We start from the raw sequence: 20,653 nt of genomic DNA, 5'->3' as shown, positions 1-20,653 counted from the left end.
ATTTATACATTTTCTCTGGAAAAAAATTACAGAAAGTCTTGAATGCGATGTATGGTAAAGAAAAAAAATCACTTCTAATAGTTATTCTGATTAACCTGATAGTTCAAATATGTTATATGTTTCAGTGGAATATGAACAAGCTAAATGATTATTAATTCTTCACTTTGTCATTTACTAATTTTGTGATACAAGGAACCTTATTTAATCTCCCTGAGCCCACTTCAAATTGTCCTGTAAAAGGGGAATATATGTAAGTTAATGGGCAGCTGAGAGAGGTAAATGAGATAATCCATATAAGTCCTTTAGAAATATGCTTAACATGGAGGACTCAATTTGTGTTAAGTGTAATTATCAGTAGTAATGTATTATTCAATGCAGTAAAAATGATTAATTTACATATTTCATACCTTTAGTATAATAATAGAAGTTACTCTATTTTAAATACATGGTTTTATTAAACCCTTTGGTGGACATTGGTATGTAATTTTGATAATGTTTGCTTGTAGTACTTAGGACAGTGAGGTAGAAACAAAACTGGTTTTGGCATATTTATTTTATCAGAATATCTCTCATTAAGAGAGAGCAGTAAAATTTTTTAAGTGTTACAAAATTGAAGGGACACAAATACTTTTTAATTAATAGGCACTGTGCTTATTGCTGTGTGGTAGGACAACTTGACGACAGGCACAACTTAAAAATCATATTTAAAAAAGCTTGAGCTTGAATACTCAAATGACAGTATGAATACGATTCCAACCCACAAGTTATTTTTAAAGTTGTCCTTACTGTTTTTTCTCTGCTTCAATGTTCCAAATAAACTCCCCATTAGTTAAGGATTTTATTAAAGGAGAAAAACTTTTGACATTCCCAAGGATATTAACTGAAAATAATATAGACTGCCTCAGAGTATAAGAACTTACAAATAGCCAATTTCAACGCCTCTACGATTACTGTGTCTGATAAAAAGCAAAGTGACAAAATATTAGTCAAATACAAAGTGACAATGATGAGGCAATAAATGACCACGATAGAGTTCTAACTATGTAATTAAAGATGGGAGTGATCCAATTATTAAAACAGTAATTACTGACTATAACTTACGGTTGTGTAGAGTCCAGAAATATTCAAAAATAAAATGTTCTAACATAGAAATATGCGGTCAACATAGTAAAAATTTATTGTATCAAGCGTAACTTGATGCAGTAAACTTTTTTCTATTTTTATCCAATTTTGAAATGAAGATTTTATTGGCTAGCAAACATTCTCTACAAAAAAAGTAAAATAGCTGACTATCTTTCAATTGAAACTAAAAACTTGCTTTAAATTCCTTAGAACACTGGGCTAATTATTATTAACTTACAGTAAGGAAGAGTTGGATGAGAAGTCATTCTTCTGACATTATTAATGGCTTTCTTAATCATCTGTTAACAGAGAAGAATCACTCTTCTATAGTTACAATAAAATGTAGTATTAAAAATAAATTGTGACAGGAAATTCAAATAACATTTATTTGTTTACTTTTATGTGATTCTATAACTACCATTATGGGTGCTAAAAATACTAAACATAACAGAATTTAAATAGCTCAGCTCTCTTATATTTAAGTGTACATACATTTTCTGCATCATTGACTAAGCTCTAAGAACAAATTCACCTTGAGAATTTAGTCTTACCTCCTTTCTTGCCAATTCTTTTCTGATCCCATTAAATTTATTGGAATAATCCTGAATAGTACAAGGTTAAAAAGATAGGCAGAAGCATGTGAAAAAAAAAAAAAAGAGGTAAACAGAAAATTGTATAAATTTTTAACTGGTAGTTTGGAACTGTTTATCCATTTTAAAATCATGCTTTGAATGATTAAGTAGCCTGTCAAATAAGAATAAATATGTGAAATTAAAGAGATAATTTTAATAACGTTTCCTATTTATACAGCACCATAACTACAATTATATGTTATCCTAAATTTGTAGCATCAGTCTTGAGTAGATTTTTCACTGTTGTTGTTGCTCTTGTGGATTTAAACTGTCCATGAGACTAAAGTTGTGAGTAAAGTGGAGATTGGGTAGGGAGAGAAGAGAGCAGGCAAGGAGAAATGGTGAAGGAAAGAAACACTAGAATATGTTTATGGTTGTAATTATATTGCAAAATAGCACAGATTGGTCTTAAGGATTCTTTCATGTTAGAATTAATAATTCAATAAAGCAATAGAAGAAAATATTTTATTAATTCTCTACAAAAAAAATGAAAACCTGCTGAGAGTTACTTCTGTTTAGCAAACTTGATGTTGCAATCTCATGTTCCTTTTAAAGAAATGCCTAAATATTCCTATTCTTTTACCTTTCTTTCTGACTAAATAATCAAAGTAGAATCATAAGTAAAAAAAAATACATAAACAGGTTTAATAAAGTTTCTAAGCGCATATGCAGAACACTACAGAGAAAACATAACTTATTTTATAAGATCCTTATAAAAAAGAATCCCTTTATTATATTGGTTTCTTCTTTTTGAGGATGGAGTAGGGCCAATCAGATTAATTATGCTTTTATGCTTACAAATCACAATGTTCCCCTCTAAAAAGATATCCTTCTAAGATGGAGATAGAAAGAAAATTCAGTCCTAACAGGAATGACAAAGGTATATTTTTATATTATAATGCTCTGGAGTAAAAACAAGTATTTTTCTGAGCACTGACTGTATGCTAAAATGCTATTCTAATTAGAGATCATAAATGTCTGAGGCAGGCATAATCTCTCACAGAGTTTACATAACAGAGTACATTAAAAAAGACAACTAAATAGTGAACAGATAATTTCGAAACTGCTACAGGCCATAAAGATGATAAAATGGGGATGACACATAGAATGACTATGGGTAGAGTAAGGAGGGACAGATGCCTTCACTAGGGAAGCAAGGGAAATCGCTGGGAACATGAGCTGAGATCTGAATGGTTAAAGAAAAAAAAGGATATTCAAAGCAGAAAGAAGGCTAAGGCTCTAACCGGGCAATGAGCTTGATGCTTTCAAGAGACAGAAGGCCATTGTAATTAGAGCAAAGTGAATCAGGTATAGAATGAATAGAGAGAAGCTGCAGAGGTTGGCAAGGGTCAAATCACAGAGGACCTTACAGGTAATGTTAAGGACTTGTTTTTTTTAAAGTTGTACTGGGAGATCTGAAAGTTTTAAACACTGGAGTGACAACCTAAATGATGCTTTAGAAAAGAGCAGCTCTGGCCGCTGTATAGAGAACACATGGAGCAAGTGTGGAAGCAGAGAGACCAACAAGAAATTTGTTGTTACTGGAAGAACTGCACCATATTCTCTGAAACTAGAAAAATTGCCCATTCTTTCTTTTTATATATTTTGTATAGTCTCTTTAAGTTTTCCTTTAAAGGATCATAAAATCAGTAGGTTTTATAAGTGAATTTTAATATATCTGTTAGTTGGACAAAAGTGAATTATAAATGACCAAGTCATTTCATTTGAATAATTATTAGATAGCTCTTCAAATTCTTCAATACTTCAAACAAACCTATCTGAAATAAATGAACTAAGAGGGCTTTAATATAAGCTCTACCACAAATCTGAGATAATGACCTAGATTAAATCAGTAGACCTTTCTGGATCTTAAACTTCATCTGAAAAATGATAAGTAGGAGAAATTATAACAGCTATTTCAACAGATATCTCAAAGAATAATAAGGTTATATGAAAAAATAAGGTTATATGAGCAACAAGAACTACATTAATATAAAATAAAATACTATCAGGTATTATTAAGGATGATTAAGTCTTAATCATGATTAATGAGGCACTTGATGGGATGAGCACTGGGTGTTACATGTTGGCAAAATGAATTTAAATTTTAAAAAAATTTAAAAACTACCTTTGCTAATTAGTTAAAAAAAAAAAATTGGTGGGTGGGGGGGAGGGCAAGGCAAGAATTCTACAGGAATTAGGGAACTGAAAATAACTTCACCACCAGAAGGCCACTGAAAGAATTACTGGCCCTGGGTTTCTCTGACGCCATATATCATCATTAAGTATTAATAAAAGAATTTCATGGAGGGATAAACATGGATCACATCTTAATCAGGGCTCAAGAAGATCCTCAGACAAAACATAAACAAATGACTATGACTATGTTCCAAATAAAACTTTACTAATAGATAATGAAATGTGAATTTCATATGATTTTCATGTGTCACAAAATACCATTCTTCTTTGGACTTTTTTTTCTACTACTGAAAAATGTTTATAAACACTATTCTCATTATGCTGAGTGAAGTAAGTCAGTCGGAGAAGGACAAACATTATATGTTCTCATTCATTTGGGGAATATAAATAATAGTGAAAGGGAATATAAGGGAAGGGAGAAGAAATGTGTGGGAAATATCAGAAAGGGAGACAGAACGTAAAGACTGCTAACTCTGGGAAACGAACTAGGGGTGGTAGAAGGAGAGGAGGGCGGGGGGTGGGAGTGAATGGGTGACGGGCACTGGGGGTTATTCTGTATGTTAGTAAATTGAACACCAATAAAAAATAAATTAAAAAAAAATAAATAAACACTATTCTCAAGCATGTTTATACAAAAACAGTTGTTGAGCAAGATTTGACCCACAAACCAGAGCTTGCTGATGCCTGATTTGTACCAGTAAGTTACAAATAACTTTAAGATACAGCTCTTTGTATTTTAAATTAATTATTTAAAATAATTTCATTATCTTTTTTATATGAAAACATACTATTCTTTACAATCAAAATTCATAATTTCTAGCAAGTATGACTTACTAAAAAGGTTAAGAATTTTTAAAAAAATGTTTAAATCATTCCTTATCTATTAAACTAGAGGGGGAAAAAAGGACATTTATACACAATTTTTTTTACTTTGTGTGTTTTGTTTTGTTTTAAAAGTGGGCTCCATGCCTAGCATGCTAGGCATGCTCATCCCATGCTAGACAAGGAACCCAATGTGAGACTTGAACTCATGATCCTGAGATCAAGGCCTGAGCTGAGATCAACGTTCAACCAAATGAGCCACCCAGGCACCCCTATACACAATACATATATATATATTTTTATACACAATATTTTTAACGTTACGTACCACAGATGCTCCTCTGCCAGTCTGTGTACTACCAAGCCATGGCATGTTGATTGGAGTGCCAGGATTGCTATGTGTATATGGGGTTGTACCTTGCACAGCTGTTAAATCATCACGAGCATGTATAACCAAGAAATCTTCTGATCTACAAAAGAACATCAACTGGAATAAAAGCAACCCATCAGTTCTTCATTTCTTCTGTGATACCTGAAAGCTCTAATATATGATGTTGCATTTCCCTCTAAAAATTTTCTTCAGCTCTTAACTCCTAACTGGTACTCCTCTTACTTTACTCTCTCTTCTAACCCTCAATTCCTTCTTTTAGGCACCTGCTACCCTTTTTTCACTCTTTTTAGCCTATCAGTATCCACTACACTGACTTAGAAATATTCTTCTAAAAAATTTTGAAAGCTATAGTTCTGTGGATATCATCATTTTTAACACACCGTTACTGAGTAAAAACAAAGTACAGAAGTACCCTTTGGTTTCCATTTCAGCATCATCATCTACCCAAGTATAGATCTGTGTAGCCAGAATTCCAGAAACATCCAGTTCTTGAACATCATGGCTCGAAGCAATTGCTATGCAGTTTCTATTTGCCTAAAAAAAAAAAAAAACCATATCATAATTTTTAAATTAAAAAAGTACAACATGTATATGAGCTACTTTTAAAAATGGAAATTACAAAATAGCCCCTATAAATGCTAACTTTAAGATAGCACTTTATTTCTTCTCCCAGCACTCTGTCTCCAGTCTCCTAGTATGGTACAGTTTCCCTAAGGTTTGTACAGTTCAGAAATGTGGAGGGAGATACTGGATTGAAGCTCTAGAAGGTAGAAAAAGGTAAGGGAGATAAAAAAAATACTAAAGAAATAATAGCACATTATTCAAGTAAGATAGTATCACTTTCACCTAAAGCTTTCCATCTTAGATAAGAAAAACATAATCTGGGAGAAGCTCACAAAGAAAAAGTGTAGGGGGCAGAAAAAGAGTGGTGAAAGTATGTCAGAATAAATCATAAGTGAAAAGTTGGTCAGATTCGGGACACCTAAATGGTGCATAGGTTAAGTATCTGACTCTTGGTCTGAGTTCAGGTCATGTCTCAGGGTTGTGAGATGGGAGCCCTATATCAGGCTCTGTGTTCAGTATGGAGTTTGCTGAAGTTTCTCACTCCCTTTCCCTCTGACCTCTTCTCTGCTCCCTGCTCTCTCTTTCTCTAAAATAAATTTTTTAAAAAAGTTGGTCAGATTAAATGATAAAAATTTTAAACATCTATGAACTGAAACTACTCATCTCTAAAACAGAAAATAAAATGATATGACAGCAAAGAGAAAAGAAGGTTAACATTTCCATATGTAAAATCCTAATACAAACTGAAACGAAAAAATACTCTAGAAAAAAAGATATAATGAGATAAGATATAATGAGACTTCTCAGAGATAAATCCTCCATAGGTTTCCCCATTTCTGAATGCCTGGTGAGTGACTTACTATGTTTGTTCTTCAGAATAGCTATACACCTATAGTGTCTCCCTCCAGATCAAAAGGCAGATACAGTCCAATAGAGAGGATTTAGGTTCCTTAAACTCAGCATTCCTTTCCTATAATGCAACCCACTTTATGTACAGTTATCATTTGGTCCCTTCTCTACCACACAGGGAACGAGAGCATAAATGCTGATATTCTGGATACTATTTCTGCTATTAGTAATAAACTATTTTTGGTCTCTGGCCTAGGAGTCTTGTGTCTTCTCACAGCATCCATTAAACTGAGAAAGATAACTTGTTAGCTTGAATGCAGGGAAAGATCTCAGACCTTTCACAGTTCTTAAGACAGATAATTCACAACTAAACAAGTGGGAAAAAGTTCAATCTCATCACCATTTTAAAATAATGCAATTTAAAGCAAAAGGTATTCCTTCTCAGCTACAAATCAAGCAAGGATGTAAAACAATCATCAATCTGGAAGAATAAAAATTAAACAGGTCGTCTTCCTGCACAGTGAACAATAGATTTTATATATGTGGATGATTGTTCATTACTAGTTACTTATATATATTCAAAAAAGAAAAGCAAAAGAAGTTTGTTTTATAGCACAGAATACTTAAAATCACATTTTTTTTTTTAAAGGGAAGGGAGATACTTGTTGGGTGTAGAAAATAATTTTGTATTTGTATCTGACATATATATATATCATAATGCATAGATACTACAACATGAGAACTACCTAGCTAAGGGGCTGTTCCCAAACTTGCCTGTCTTCAACAGAACTAGTCACTGTTCAGCAGTGTGTTTAAGAGGGAAATGAGACAAAGGACACAGGGAAATATGAGGACAGAATGATAAAGGACCTACCTAGAAAAAAATCAAAGAAAAGAAAGATACAGACTATAAAAATGGAGAACTGGTAAAATGATTACTGAATGTGTAATACCATAGGGTATTTTTCTAAATAATACTTAAAAATTCTTTTAAAATTAGGAATACATAAAAAGGAGACATTCATACTTAAGTGTATATATGTATTTGTGTGTGTGTATAAATGAAACTGTACAGCAAGGCATTTAGGGAAAACAGAAAATGACTAAAACAAATTTTGAAATAAAGATACATAAATAGGCCGCCTGAGTGGCTCAGTAGGTTGAGCGTCTGCCTTCAGCTTGGGTCATGATTCCAGGGTGCTGGGATGGAGCCCCCTTGCTCAGTGGAGAGTCTGTTTCTCCTTCTCCCTCTGACCCAACCCTGCTTCTGCTCACTCTCTTCCATCTCTCTTGCTCAATGTTTCAAATAAATAAATGAAAAATCAATAAAATCAACAAATCAATAAATGAATAAAACAAATTCTGACTTTGGACAATTGTATATCTATGGCTACCCCTTCTTTAAGGAGCTCAAAGACAGCTTTAAGGAACATGTTGAGTAGAATGTAAAGGAAAAACTAGTTAGGCAGCTACTATAGCTGTAAGTCAATGAAGGAGAATTTCTATAAGTCATATTTAAAAGCTTAAATTTGATCTAATATTAATAATCACATTCAACATATTCATATAAGAAAATAAAAAACCTCTTTGGATTAAATGCTAGAATGTGTTGTATAGACTCTAAGGCTACTGCATATATAAATACTTGATATTCTCTCTGTGTAGTACTAAAACATTATTTTATCTGTTACATGTCCAATAAATTTAATTATCAAACAATATAATCATTTTATAACATAATTTATTCAGACTGCAATTTAGGTAGTGGGAAGTAGCTTTGGGAAAGAGAAATACTAATACTGAATAAACTTACAAAATAGAAGACATTCTTCAACTATTATGAATACTTAATAATCAAAGAATAAAGAGTCTATGCACTTACTTTATTAACAGCAAAGGCAGTAATGATGTCAGATTCCTTGTGAATAATCCGTGCTTTCCCTCCAGGATATCCCAAGTCTGCTTCTATCTAAATGGAAAGAAAGAAAACATAAAAATATAGTGATTTTAGTAATAGAAAAAAAAATGTAATCTAATCTGTCATTTAATACTTGCATTGATTATTTTAAGAAACTTCTTAGATATTTCAAAACCAAAGGCACTATTTTACATGCTAACTATCCCTAAAATAAAACTTATTTGATCAGGGAAATTAAAATTTTTTCCAGCTTGCCCTCCTATGTATAAAAAGACAGTTGATAAAATATACAACTTTATTGAAATAAGATTTTTTTACCCTATTTCTTAGCCTTGAATAATATTTTATAAATATTACAAGGTCAAAAGGCAAATATATTTATGTTTTGCACATCAAAGAGGATCACTGTTGCATATAAATCTTTTTTTTTAAAACAACCTTTTAAAAATATAAGGACCATTCTTTTTTTTTTTTTTTAAAGGATTTTATTTATTTATTCATGAGAGAGAGAGAGAGAGAGAGAGGCAGAGACACAGGCAGAGGGAGAAGCAGGCTCCATGCAGGAAGCCAGATGTGGGACTTAAAGATCACGCCCTGCTCTGAAGGCAGGCGCTAAACCGCTGAGCCACCCAGGGATCCCCATAAGGACCATTCTTAATTTACTGCCTATAGAAAAACAGGTCCAATATGGCCAGCTGAATACAGTTTACTGACTCTTAGTCTAAAGCAACTTCTAATTTATAAAAACAAAAAATGAACAAAAAAAACAACCTGAAACCCTGAAAATCTCAATAATTTTCCCAGGCCAGTAGTCATTTTTAATAGCTGAATAAACCATAATTCAATGTAGTTTAGATGAGGGAAATATATGTGACCTTCTGCTTACCCCAGAGAAGGTATATACTAGGCCTTTGAACTCAGAAGAGAATAGTGTATAAAATCAACATTTACTAAAATAAACAGAGGTAAAAAGAGGAGGCAATTATTAAGAATTAGAAATGTTAATATAGGATATTATTTCATCTTATTTTACATGTCTAACCTTCAATCTTTAAAATGAATTAGTATAAAATGATTCACAACTCATTTTGAAGTGCAGAAGTTATTAATTTAACATAAGAATATAACAGACTTAGCATGTCTGCCTAGCTAGGTCAGTAGAACATGCAGATCTTGATCTCAGGGTTGGGAATTCAAGCCCCACACTGGGTGTCAAGATTACTTAAAAATAAATAAAAAAAAAAAGAATATAACAAATATAATTCCTGCAAAGTTTAGATAAGAACATCAACAATGCCTGTCCAGTTTGACTACTAGAACTGAGGTAGCAGTATGTTTTAAAATGGCAAATAAGACTGTTGAATGGCAAAGTTGAGACTTGTAAGATAACCAAACCCAAATAATCCTATGCAAATAAAATTCAGTCACTAGATGTAAAGATGTAAAATATATTCTAATCTAAAATGCAACTGATAGCAAACATAAAAGACTTTCAGCACTTGCCAAACATTTTTGTTGATTCAGAGTCAACTTCTTTTCTAAGGAAAATCTTTCCTCTGGGTACAAGAGGCCCATCGAATGAATATAATGTGTAAGTCAAATTCTGTAATTTTATGACAAAATCCCAATTTAGTACCCTATCTGCCTGGTATCTGAAGCATACTAAGTGTCCACTACTGGATTCAGAAGAAATTAGAAAGACAAATGATATTTTGCAGGCAACAGAGGAGTGTGTTAGTTGCTGGTAATAGATAGGTGGCAGGAAATATATTCATTTAACCTGTAGAGCTTTTTCAAATTTTACATTTATGGGGAAGAAAGCTCCTGCAGGCATAAACTTCAAAAACCTTCTTTAATGTGAAAAATACATTCCTGTCCTCTCATTATCTAGATTTAATAAAACATTAGTTCTTAATATTGTGGCCCCAAGATTACCTAAAAGAGAATCATCTGGAGAAAGGGGGAAAAAGAATGATGTTTAGTATTTCAAAAGCTTATGCATATTTAATTTTGAGAACAAGGGTAGTGGTAGGAAGTGAGATTAGAGACCAGGCAGGATTCAGTGTACAGATGGCCTCTTAAGCCTTAATAAAGAGTTCAGATTTTATTTTAAAGCTAGGAAGCTACTATAGGGTTTAGGTAATTCTGGATGTTGTGAGGCAAAGTATACAGGCTGTGAGAATGGCTGCCAGGAAATCAGGTAAGAGACTACTTTAGCAGCTGGAGTGATAATGGATTTGATTAGAGCAGTAGCACTGGTAGCACTGTGGTTGTGGTTGGAATAGGATAGTTTGCTAATGGAGTGAACTTACAGTAGGAATAAAAGAGAAAAAGAAAGGATAATTTCTAGTTTTCAGACCTGGTAACTGTGTGAGTGAAGGTAACATTTAATGAGACAAATGTGAAGAAAAAGTAGGGATTTGGGTTAAGATTAGAAGATAGAAAATTCTGTGTTTTGACATTCAGGGTGAGGTAACTATCAGATTAATAAAGCCAGTCCAGAGTTCAGGAAATGAATGGACTAGAGAGATCTGACTTAAGAGTTATCATTTAAGAGCTAGCTGTTGATATTTAAACCATAAGATAACTCAAAGAGAAGTAAAGACAAAGAAGAGCAAAGGTTAGAGAACTAAGTCCTGAGACACCCAACGTTTCCAGATGGGAAAAAGATAAGCCAATTTAAGATGGGAGTAGTTTTTGAAAAGAAATACTTACAGAATAAATTGATAAAACAGAAAACATTCTGATAGAACAGGAAATATTCTCCAACTATGAATCCTTAGTAATCAAATATGATCCACAGAAACCAACTGAAGCAAATTTCAAGAAGGCGGCTGAGGTTAACAGTATCAAAGGATACTGAAAAACTGAATTAAAGGAAGACAGAATTGACTACTGAATTTACCATCCTGGAAGTCAAGGGCGAGTGATTAGTAAAATCTCAGCACAGTGGACTGGAGATAATACTCAAGTAGATTAGAGAGACAGGTGACTATCAGTGAATAGGGAGGGAAATCCACTGGGAAGATTCACAGGGGCATTTGACTGAATTGATAATGTTTTTTTTTTTTTTTAAGATTATTTATTCATGAGAGACAGAGAAAGAGAGAGAGAGAGAGAGAGGCAGAGATACAGGCAGAGGCAGAAGCAGGCCCCATGCAGGAAGCCTAATATGGGACTTGATCCCAGGACTCCAGGATCACGCCCTGGACCAAAGGCAGGTGCTAAACCGCTGAGCCACCTAGGGATCCCCGATAATGTTTTATTTCTTAAACTGGATGGTCCCTTCACAAGGTTTTTGCAAAATTACTCTTTAAGTCTTCTTTAATGATTTTATAGGCAATTCTACAAATGAATTTTCCTAGATAGGGAATTACATAAATGGAAGAGCAGACAGATTCAAAGGTAGGTCTTTCGGTTTTCATTTGAAAGTAAGACAATAAAATATATTTGCTTATGCTGAGAATAATCTAAGAGAAAGATAAATATTTATCATGGAAGGAGGGAAGATAACTACTGAAGCAAAGTCCTTGGGTAGATAAAGAGGAGACTGAATGGAAGATCTGGTCTTGGGACAAAAAAGTGACAGTTCATCTACTGCGAGAAAAGGCAGAGCAAAATATCTACATATAGAACAGAAGTTAAGATTTGGTGGTAGAAGATTAGTTTAAATCCCATGCATTTATTTTGATGGCAAAACAAGGTCACTGGTGGGAAACAGCAAAGGAATATTGTTAAGTTTGAGCAAATAGGGCAAAAATGGGGAAATAGAAGAGAGAACAAGAAAACAAATTCACTACATAGCAATTTATTTTGATTGTTGGAAAGTTTAATTTGGGATTTGTGGCTATATATTTTAACTAAGGCAAGTGCCCATGATTTGTGCCTTTTCTCCATCCACATTCAGCTAATGTAGGTAAAGGTGTCACTAGCTAAACCCCAAGATCTGACCTTTACTGCCTACTTGCTTGGATTCACTGACCTTTGTCCCACATTTTTCTTTAGGCTATCCTTTCCAGCTTATCTCTTAACTCAGGCAAACAGAAAGCAAAACTGCCCTTCCAGCAACAGCACCTGCCCTGATAAGACCTCCAGCCAGCCCAGACCACCCACACCAGTGATCTTAACCCCTGACTCCTGCCTGCACAGTTGGACCACAGAGTTATCTCTAGATTGAGGATGACTGCTTTTACCTCATTGTAATACTAATAGCTCCATCAAAGAGTAGCACAAGCCTCATTTACATAATAATATGTATGTAGGCAAGTTTCCTTAAGACCTACACATGTCCTTATGTCCCTCTGCACAGGATGACCAGGCTTCCCTATCTAAATATTGATTATAATCCTAAGTAAAAGCCATTTCCCGTGATCTCCTTATTTGCTGTAAATAAAGGTTTCTTTGTGTGACAACTCAGCCTGCTGTTTGTGACTCACCAAGGAGGGAAGCACGTTGCTTTGGTTATAAGGCACAGAGTAGAAAGGAAGTTGCATTTAAACAGGTTTAGGAATTTTTTTTAAAGGTTTTTTAATTCATTCATTTGAGAGAGAGACTGTGAGAGCAACAAGCAGGGGGAGGGGCAAAGAGTGAGGGAGAAGCAGACTCAGCAGGGAGCCTGACATGGGGCTCTATCCCAGGACCGACGTGAACCAATGGTAGACACTCAACCCACTGAGCCACCCAGGTGCCCCAGGTTTGCGAATTTTCAAGGCAAATACAAAATAGAATAGCACAAAAGGGATGAGGATTTTTGCAAAGTATTGATCATAATAATGATGGATCATGAAATCTAAGGTAGGAAAGGAAGTGGAAACATGATGTGGCCAGCTAAAAAAAACACAGAACTTGCATGTGGTGTGAACATAATTTAATTTGCTAAAGGCCATACAACATAAAATCATAGTTTAAAAAAAAACCCACAATGAATATGATGGTCACAATGTAAACTTTAAGTTTAATGTAAACCCTAACGTAAGGTTTTCAGGCCACGCTTTAAAATTTGGGCTGGATATGTGAGTAAAAATAATCCAAATACTAGTGCTAAAAGAGATTTTAAGAGATGTGCAGATCAATATCTGTATATCCAGCCATTCCATTTCTGGGTATATATCCAAAAAAATGGAAAGCAGAGACTTAAACAGGTATGGTTTATATCAATGTTCACAGCATTAGTTTAAAACCAAAAAAAGAACCCCCAAATATCTTTAAGAATATTAACCAAAATTCTTTGTTAACATAAATGCAAAAATTCTTAAAATTTTTAATAGATCTACCAATATATAAAAAAGACAAACATACCATGACCAAATGAAGCTTAGAGAATGCAAGGCTGGTTTAACATAAACTAATCCATCCATTTATTTAGCCATATTAATGGACTAAAGAAGAACCATATGAACATCTCAATAGTGGCAAAAAAATTAATTAAAAATTTTAAAAAATTTTTAAAAAGGAGACAGAGCTGGATCTATCACTGATTAAAAGCTTTCAACAAGCTAGGAACAGAAAGCTCCTCAACCTTATGAAGGGTATCTAAAACCCTATAGATAACAGCATACTTAATGACAAAAGACTGAATGCTCTCCCTCAAGATCAGGAAAAAGATAAAAATGTCTGCTTTTACCCTTTATATTCAATATTGGACTGGAAGTTCTAGTCAGTGCTGTAAGATAGTGGGAGATTAGTATAAAGAAAAATTGACTAATTATCCATGACACATATACGTCAATTGGTTTTTTAAATGGAAGAAAAGGCAATTCAGGGGAGGAAAAGATAATTTAATCTTTTCAGAAAAGAGCGGTGAATAACTGATACACAGTTTTGTTGTTTTTTGTTTTTTTTTTTTAAATAACTGCAATCCATACTTTGTATCATTTTTAAAAACCTGAACCAAAAAAATTTTTGGTAGAATTTAAAGAATGCCTTTGTGTTGTGATTTCTTTGTAGGGCAGAGCTTTAGATGCCTTTTCCATTGGAAAGTTGTGGTAGTGGAAGTCATCTTCACTAACTGTAAAACTAAAACTTGAGCAAAACAGGAGAAAATCTTTGTGACTTTTAGGTTAGGCAAAGATTTCTTAAATATGGCACCAAAAAGAATGTCCATACATGGAACAAATTTTGATGAGGTCCAACCTATGCATTAAAAACCTCTCAGTTTAAAACAAATTGTAAAGAGAATAAAAAGACATACAATAGGGTAAGAGAAAGTATCTGACAATTAGCTATAAGACTTATATTTAAAATAAACTAAAAACTATTAAAATTCTATTAAGAAAACAACCCAATCAAAAAAAAAGACACATTTGAAAAGACACTTCAACCAAAAAGTTGTTGTTGTTGTTTTTTTAAGATCTTATTTATTCATGAGAGACACAGAGAGGAGGGAGGCAGAAACACAGGCAGAGGGAGAAGCAGGCCCCATGCAAGGAGCCTGATGCAGGATTCGATCCCTGATCCTGGGATCAGGCCCTGAGCCAAAGGCACACAGACCCTCAACCACTGAGCCACTCAGGCGTCCCTAACCAAAAAGTTAGAAGTCATACAAAAGATAAACAAGCACATGAGAAAATGCTCAATGGAAATTAAAACTACACACCTACTGGAATGGCTAAAATAAAAAGGCTGAGCATACCAAGTGTTGGAGAGGAGGTAAAGCAACTGAGATTTCATGCACTGCTGCTGGCGATACACAATGGTACCACCACCCTGAAAAATACTTTCTTAAAAAGTTAACCACACACCTACAATGCAATCTGGCCATTCTACTCCTAAGGATTTGCACAAGACAAATGAAAGCATATGCTCATACAAAGAGACTTGTATATGACTATTCTTACTTGTATATGACTATTCTGAGCATTCTTATTTGAAATAATTCTGGAATGGGAAGAGCTGAAATGTTCACTAATAGATACAAAAATAAACTACAGTACAGTGATACAATGAATACATCTCAGTGTAAGCAATGAGTTGCTGAAATACCTAACGTGGAGCAATCTCAAACTAATTATGCTAGGGAAAAAAAGGACATACTATATTGATTCCATTTACATAAAATTCCAGAAAATACAAACTAATCTATAACTAATCTATAACACGAAAAAGCAGATTGGTAGCTGCTAATACAGGAAGAGGGCAGATGTGGGAGAAAAGGAGGAAGAGGGAGATTAAAGTTTTGGGAGTGATGATTATATTCATTTTCTTGATTCTGGTGATGGCTTAACCAGTGTATACATATGCGAAGATCAGTAAAATTATACTTTAATAAATACGTACAGTTATTGTAACTCAGGTATACCTAACAGAGCTGTTTAAAACAAAATTGTAACAGACACCTGGAAAATTCAGGCCAAAAATGGTTATGATGTTAACTCACCAACCAGAAAGACTACCTTTTAATGTAGTGTGAGGACTATAGAAACACCACATTATTAACATCTTAAAAATAGTGTGAAAAGAGAAATCTTTGGATAAGAATTCATAACATACAGACTAGTAATTAATGATTACCTAGGCAAGGACTTATTGTTAACTGATTGAAAGTTTCAACTATATTCTTTCAAAATTCCCAAAGGCCCGTAGATATTTCCAAAGTATGAATTGGATAAATTTATTTTGCCAAAGTTTGAGTTATAACTTGACAGCTAATCAGTCTTTTTTACTAAATGTATAAAATTATTTTTCCTTTTTTTACCAAAAGATTTTCTTTGGGAAAGAACTGGCAGTGGGAATCAGTAGCCTTAAAAACTAACTTTTGAAAAACAAAAACAAAAACAAAAACCTAACTTTTGAGAAATTTTTCCCCTAAAAATGACTTTGTTGAGAGGGTCTTAATATCAGAATAAAAAAACCCATGAGTCAAGTATCAACTTAACAGAAATCATATTTAAATGTACGATCACAAAACATTTGGGAGATATTTCATGATTACATAAACTCCTACAATTTTTGCTCTTGTTCTCAAGTGTTATGAGAAATTGCTACACATTAAGGCCAGTGCTATATGCTATTCCTACCAGAAAAATAAATGTTATGTAATAGTATTTGATATATTTTAAGGAATTAACATAATAGGAAAGCACGTTAACTTCAAAAGTGACACGGGGAAAAACAGAACAATACTACCATAATTCTGTAATGGCTACTATGATTACATTTTATTAAGATCTTCAGTTGTATTTACTTTGAAAAATCTGTAGCCAAAGCAGGTTACATTCAACTCCCTTTAAAATTGCATTCTCTTATTATTAAAACAAATAATTTTTATGATTGCATATTTAAGTTGTGGAAATTAAAGAGTAATTTGAGAGTAACTTCATTGCACTGGAAACAAAGTCCAGTTCAAAGCTAAAATGCAAACAATTTGTTTTTCTTGTTAAAGAATGCAATTTCTAATTTCAGTTGAATGATATTTTGTACCTTATTGATGTTTGGCTCCTCCATCATAGAATTTTTGATGGTTTCACAGTTGTCCTCTAATGACTTCATCAAGAAAGAATAACCACATGACAAAGAGTAAAGACGAGATATAATACTGGGGATATGTTTTTATATTTTTAACCAAATTTACTAGAAAACAAAACTGGACTATGTTATTACTTTTAAATATCATACATCTTAAAAGAAGCCTGTGTAGGGGTGCATGCTTAAGGGTTAGGGAAAACTTATTACCTCAGAACTCATTAACCATCACCATAAATTTTATTTCACCTCCAAGAAATTTTAACGGACTTATTTTGAAATCTTGAAATTAAAGCAAAATTGAGCCCATAGTTCTTCATACTAAAAATTTCAGAGCTACTGAAAATTAAAGTCAAATTGCTCTTCTTCATACATATTACTATGCCTTGTCTACATTATGGTATCTTACTCCTTAGCAAAACCTCCTGATTAGAAGATCTAGATTTCTAGGTTTCTAATTCTCTTTCTCTAGCCAAAAATAGTCAATAAGCTGTATGAAGGCACACATCCTTTTTAAAATGGGATACTAGCATCTGTTTAAGTAGTAATTCAAGACGTCAGAAAATAAAAGAGAAATATTAAGTAGGGACAAAGATGATAGCTGTCAAGTATTTTTTTTTTTTCTGGTTGAAAACCATTCAAAAAAGGAAAGAAAAGAAAAGAAAACCATTCAGATACAGTCTATTTGCAGCTATCTGCACTTAATTTCAAACTAATATAAACAGGAAAGATCTTCTATTTTAAAAATGCAGTATATAAAAAAAGAAAAGCTCTGAGGATACATCAGGATTTTATTTTATTTTTTTATTTTTTATTTTTTTAATTTATGATAGACATAGAGAGAAAGGCAGAGACACAGGCAGAGGGAGAGGCAGGCTCCATGCTGGGAGCCTGATGTGGGACTCGATCCCGGGGCTCCAGGATCGCGCCCTGGGCCAAAGGCAGGCGCTAAACCACTGAGCCACCCAGGGATCCCCACATCAGGATTTTAAATATTAATATCAGATGGAGAAAGTTTCATTTTCAAATGTGTAAGGAATAAAGAAACAGCAGCAGTCTCAAAATCCTCCCATCCAAAATATAGGGCCTGTCTTGCATCTGTTTCTAAGCACCTAAAAAGTCACAGTGACTTGGACTCCAACTATTTAAATAAAATAATTTTATTAAAAAAAGAGATGGAAGGTGTTTTTGTTAATACCAAAAATAAGCTAATCAACTTTCCAGAAAAGATTAAATAATAATATACTAACTCTATAAAGTTAATATTCTATTTAATTCCATCTAATCTATGCTTCACCATATAAATTTTTCATTTTTATATTATCAAAATGTCACTAATTTTCAGAGCATCACCATCAAGAACAAAACAATAAAAAATAAAAATAAATTTTAGAAAAGAATAAAACAATAAAGCAGTAACGATTTCTAACAGCTACCAATGATCATGCCAAGTTTTAAATAAGTTAATTCTACTGGACAACACACTGCCAATTAAGGGGTACTGTACTCATTTTGCAGATAAACATCCTAAAATTCAGAGAAAATATTTAGCTTACTGGTAATTATAAAGTTTTTAGTCCATGCTTTTGATTAAAATCGTAACACAAAAATAATTTTAAAATTTTCTTACAGTATCATCCAACTCCTAAGAAAACTAAAAATAAAATAGCAAAGAAATTTAAAAGGCGTAGTCATGGCTCATTTACCTGTTATCCTTCCTTATGCATTCTGGCTTGCTCATACAATTCTTTCACCTTAGTGATTCTATTCCCTGATCCAGCTAAATAATCTAGTGGTCTATCAGCTTTTTGTTTTGTTTGAGAACTATTTAATTTCCCAAGTACAAAGACTACATCAGCAGTAGAGAAAAGTTTTTATATTCTTACATCTATATTAATCAAATATGGCCATGTTTTTTAAAAAATGATTTGTACTTGGAATATTATGCTAATTGCATCTTCATGTTACAAGGTACATCAGAAAAATAAAGAAATAACAAACACATAAACATACTTTTTATACAAAATAATGCAGAAGGGATTTATAAACTATTATGAGAATGCTTTAACTTGTAATACATTATTTTAGGCAAAGATATATTTAAAATAAAATAAGAAACATTACCTCACCAGTAAATACATCCTAACTAGTTTCTGATTCAGTACATTTTTAATTTTATTTATTCAAAAATTTTCTTGAACTGTTTAATGTTAATTCATATACTCAATATTTAAGAATACATCTTACATAAGGTTAAATAAAAGTACTTCATTTGTATTAAACTTATTTTATCTATTGTTGGCTTAGATTTCAATGTTATATGGTACATATGTCAGAAGTTTTCTAAGTTAGCCAAAATTATGTTTGTTTCCTGGCTTGGCTAATCCAAATGTATTTATATAATCTGGTGAATACTAAATAATAGCGTATGCAGTTGCCTCTTATAAAATAGTGTTCAAACCGAGAGTCAATGAGCTCTATAATGAACTCTATGAATTTTTCCTTTTTTTCATTAAGGTTATATGCCATCTTGCTTACTGCTTACTTGTCTATTAAGAAGCCATTTTAATGTATAAAGTTATTGAGTCACTAAGCTGTACACCTGAAACTAATGTAACACTGTAATGTTGACTGTACTCAAATTAAAAAATTTAAAGAAGAATGAAATTAGGAAAAAGAATTCATTATATTTCCTTATTTCTCGAAATGAATTACTTTGTTTTCTGTCCCACTTCAAAAACCATACAAAGCTTGCTTTCAGACTAGTTCAATGCTTCTCAAAATGAGTTCCACAAAACAGCTGCTGGTCTTGAAACTCTTTATTACTAGTTCACGAAGACATAAGGAATTAGTACCATCACTAAGTCCACTACTGAGTTTACCCACTACCTTTTAATAGCAATACCATCACAAAAAAAGAAGTAATATGTTAATTACATTCAGGTGCAAGTTCCCCATATCATCAAAATAGAACTTTTTAAAGCTCTGAACTAAATGAGAAAAATAATCATTATAGTGATAATATCAAAGTATAATCAACTAGAATATACTTAACAAATTGTGTTTACAAAATTTTGGTAAGAAGCATAATTAAAAGAATAAAAAGAAAATATACATATTTGAAATGTTCTCCGTATACTGACCTAGTTTCAATTCAACTTCTAAGATAAGCTTCTTTTAACTATCATATGAAAACCATGGGAAGTTTCTATTTGATTTCCAAAACTGGCAATCATGACAACTCAAAACACAAGGTCTCAGAGAATCTTCAATCAAACAGTATCTTTTTAGGGAAAAAAAAAAAAGTTCCAAATATATTTGAATTTGTTGCTTTAAATTAACTTGATTTAGGAAAATACTGAACCTCTCTCCTTTTCAATCACCTTTTCTATCTATTAAGTGGATGATAAATGTCTATGATATCAAAGTGAGTTTTTTAAAAGTCTGTAAAATGTATCTTATTTTTTATGGTTACATAATACAAAAAACTTCAAGTAATAAAAGAGTAAAAAGGTTTTAATTTATACACACCTCATTTAGACATCTTTTCTTTGTGAATATATTTCTGATAAAGGTTTCCTGAATTTCTTCCTGCTTCACCAAGTACTGCCAAAGTCTCTTCACAGACAGTGCCAGATGGTGTTTGGATCTGCAGAGACAAGACATTTAATTATATACTTTGGAGATTTCTGATTA

The 20,653-nt window shown here is 32.8% G+C and overlaps 1 protein-coding gene across 8 annotated transcripts in view; it reads right to left on the bottom strand.

Annotated features, from left to right (window-relative positions):
* DMXL1 (Dmx like 1) overlaps positions 1–20,653 on the bottom strand; it is a 126,597-nt gene that overhangs the window by 13,746 nt on the left and 92,198 nt on the right. For 4 of the 8 annotated variants that reach the window (XM_077911310.1, XM_077911305.1, XM_077911308.1 and 1 more), the window contains 7 exons: positions 20,489–20,606; positions 16,916–16,978; positions 8,462–8,548; positions 5,579–5,700; positions 5,104–5,245; positions 1,674–1,724; positions 1,361–1,421 (listed from right to left, as the gene is read on the bottom strand). In XM_077911310.1, the coding sequence (XP_077767436.1) occupies positions 1,361–1,421; positions 1,674–1,724; positions 5,104–5,245; positions 5,579–5,700; positions 8,462–8,548; positions 16,916–16,978; positions 20,489–20,606 (644 nt within the window). The remainder of the gene's footprint in view (positions 1–1,360; positions 1,422–1,673; positions 1,725–5,103; positions 5,246–5,578; positions 5,701–8,461; positions 8,549–16,915; positions 16,979–20,488; positions 20,607–20,653) is intronic. The other 4 variants (XM_077911306.1, XM_077911309.1, XM_077911307.1 and 1 more) reach the window with 3 other exon arrangements.

This window comes from Canis aureus, chromosome 10 (genome assembly GCF_053574225.1).
Source record: "Canis aureus isolate CA01 chromosome 10, VMU_Caureus_v.1.0, whole genome shotgun sequence".
Taxonomy (NCBI): domain Eukaryota; kingdom Metazoa; phylum Chordata; class Mammalia; order Carnivora; family Canidae; genus Canis; species Canis aureus.
The sequence above is the reverse complement of the archived record's forward strand: the minus strand, read 5'-3'. Positions and strand labels throughout refer to the sequence as shown.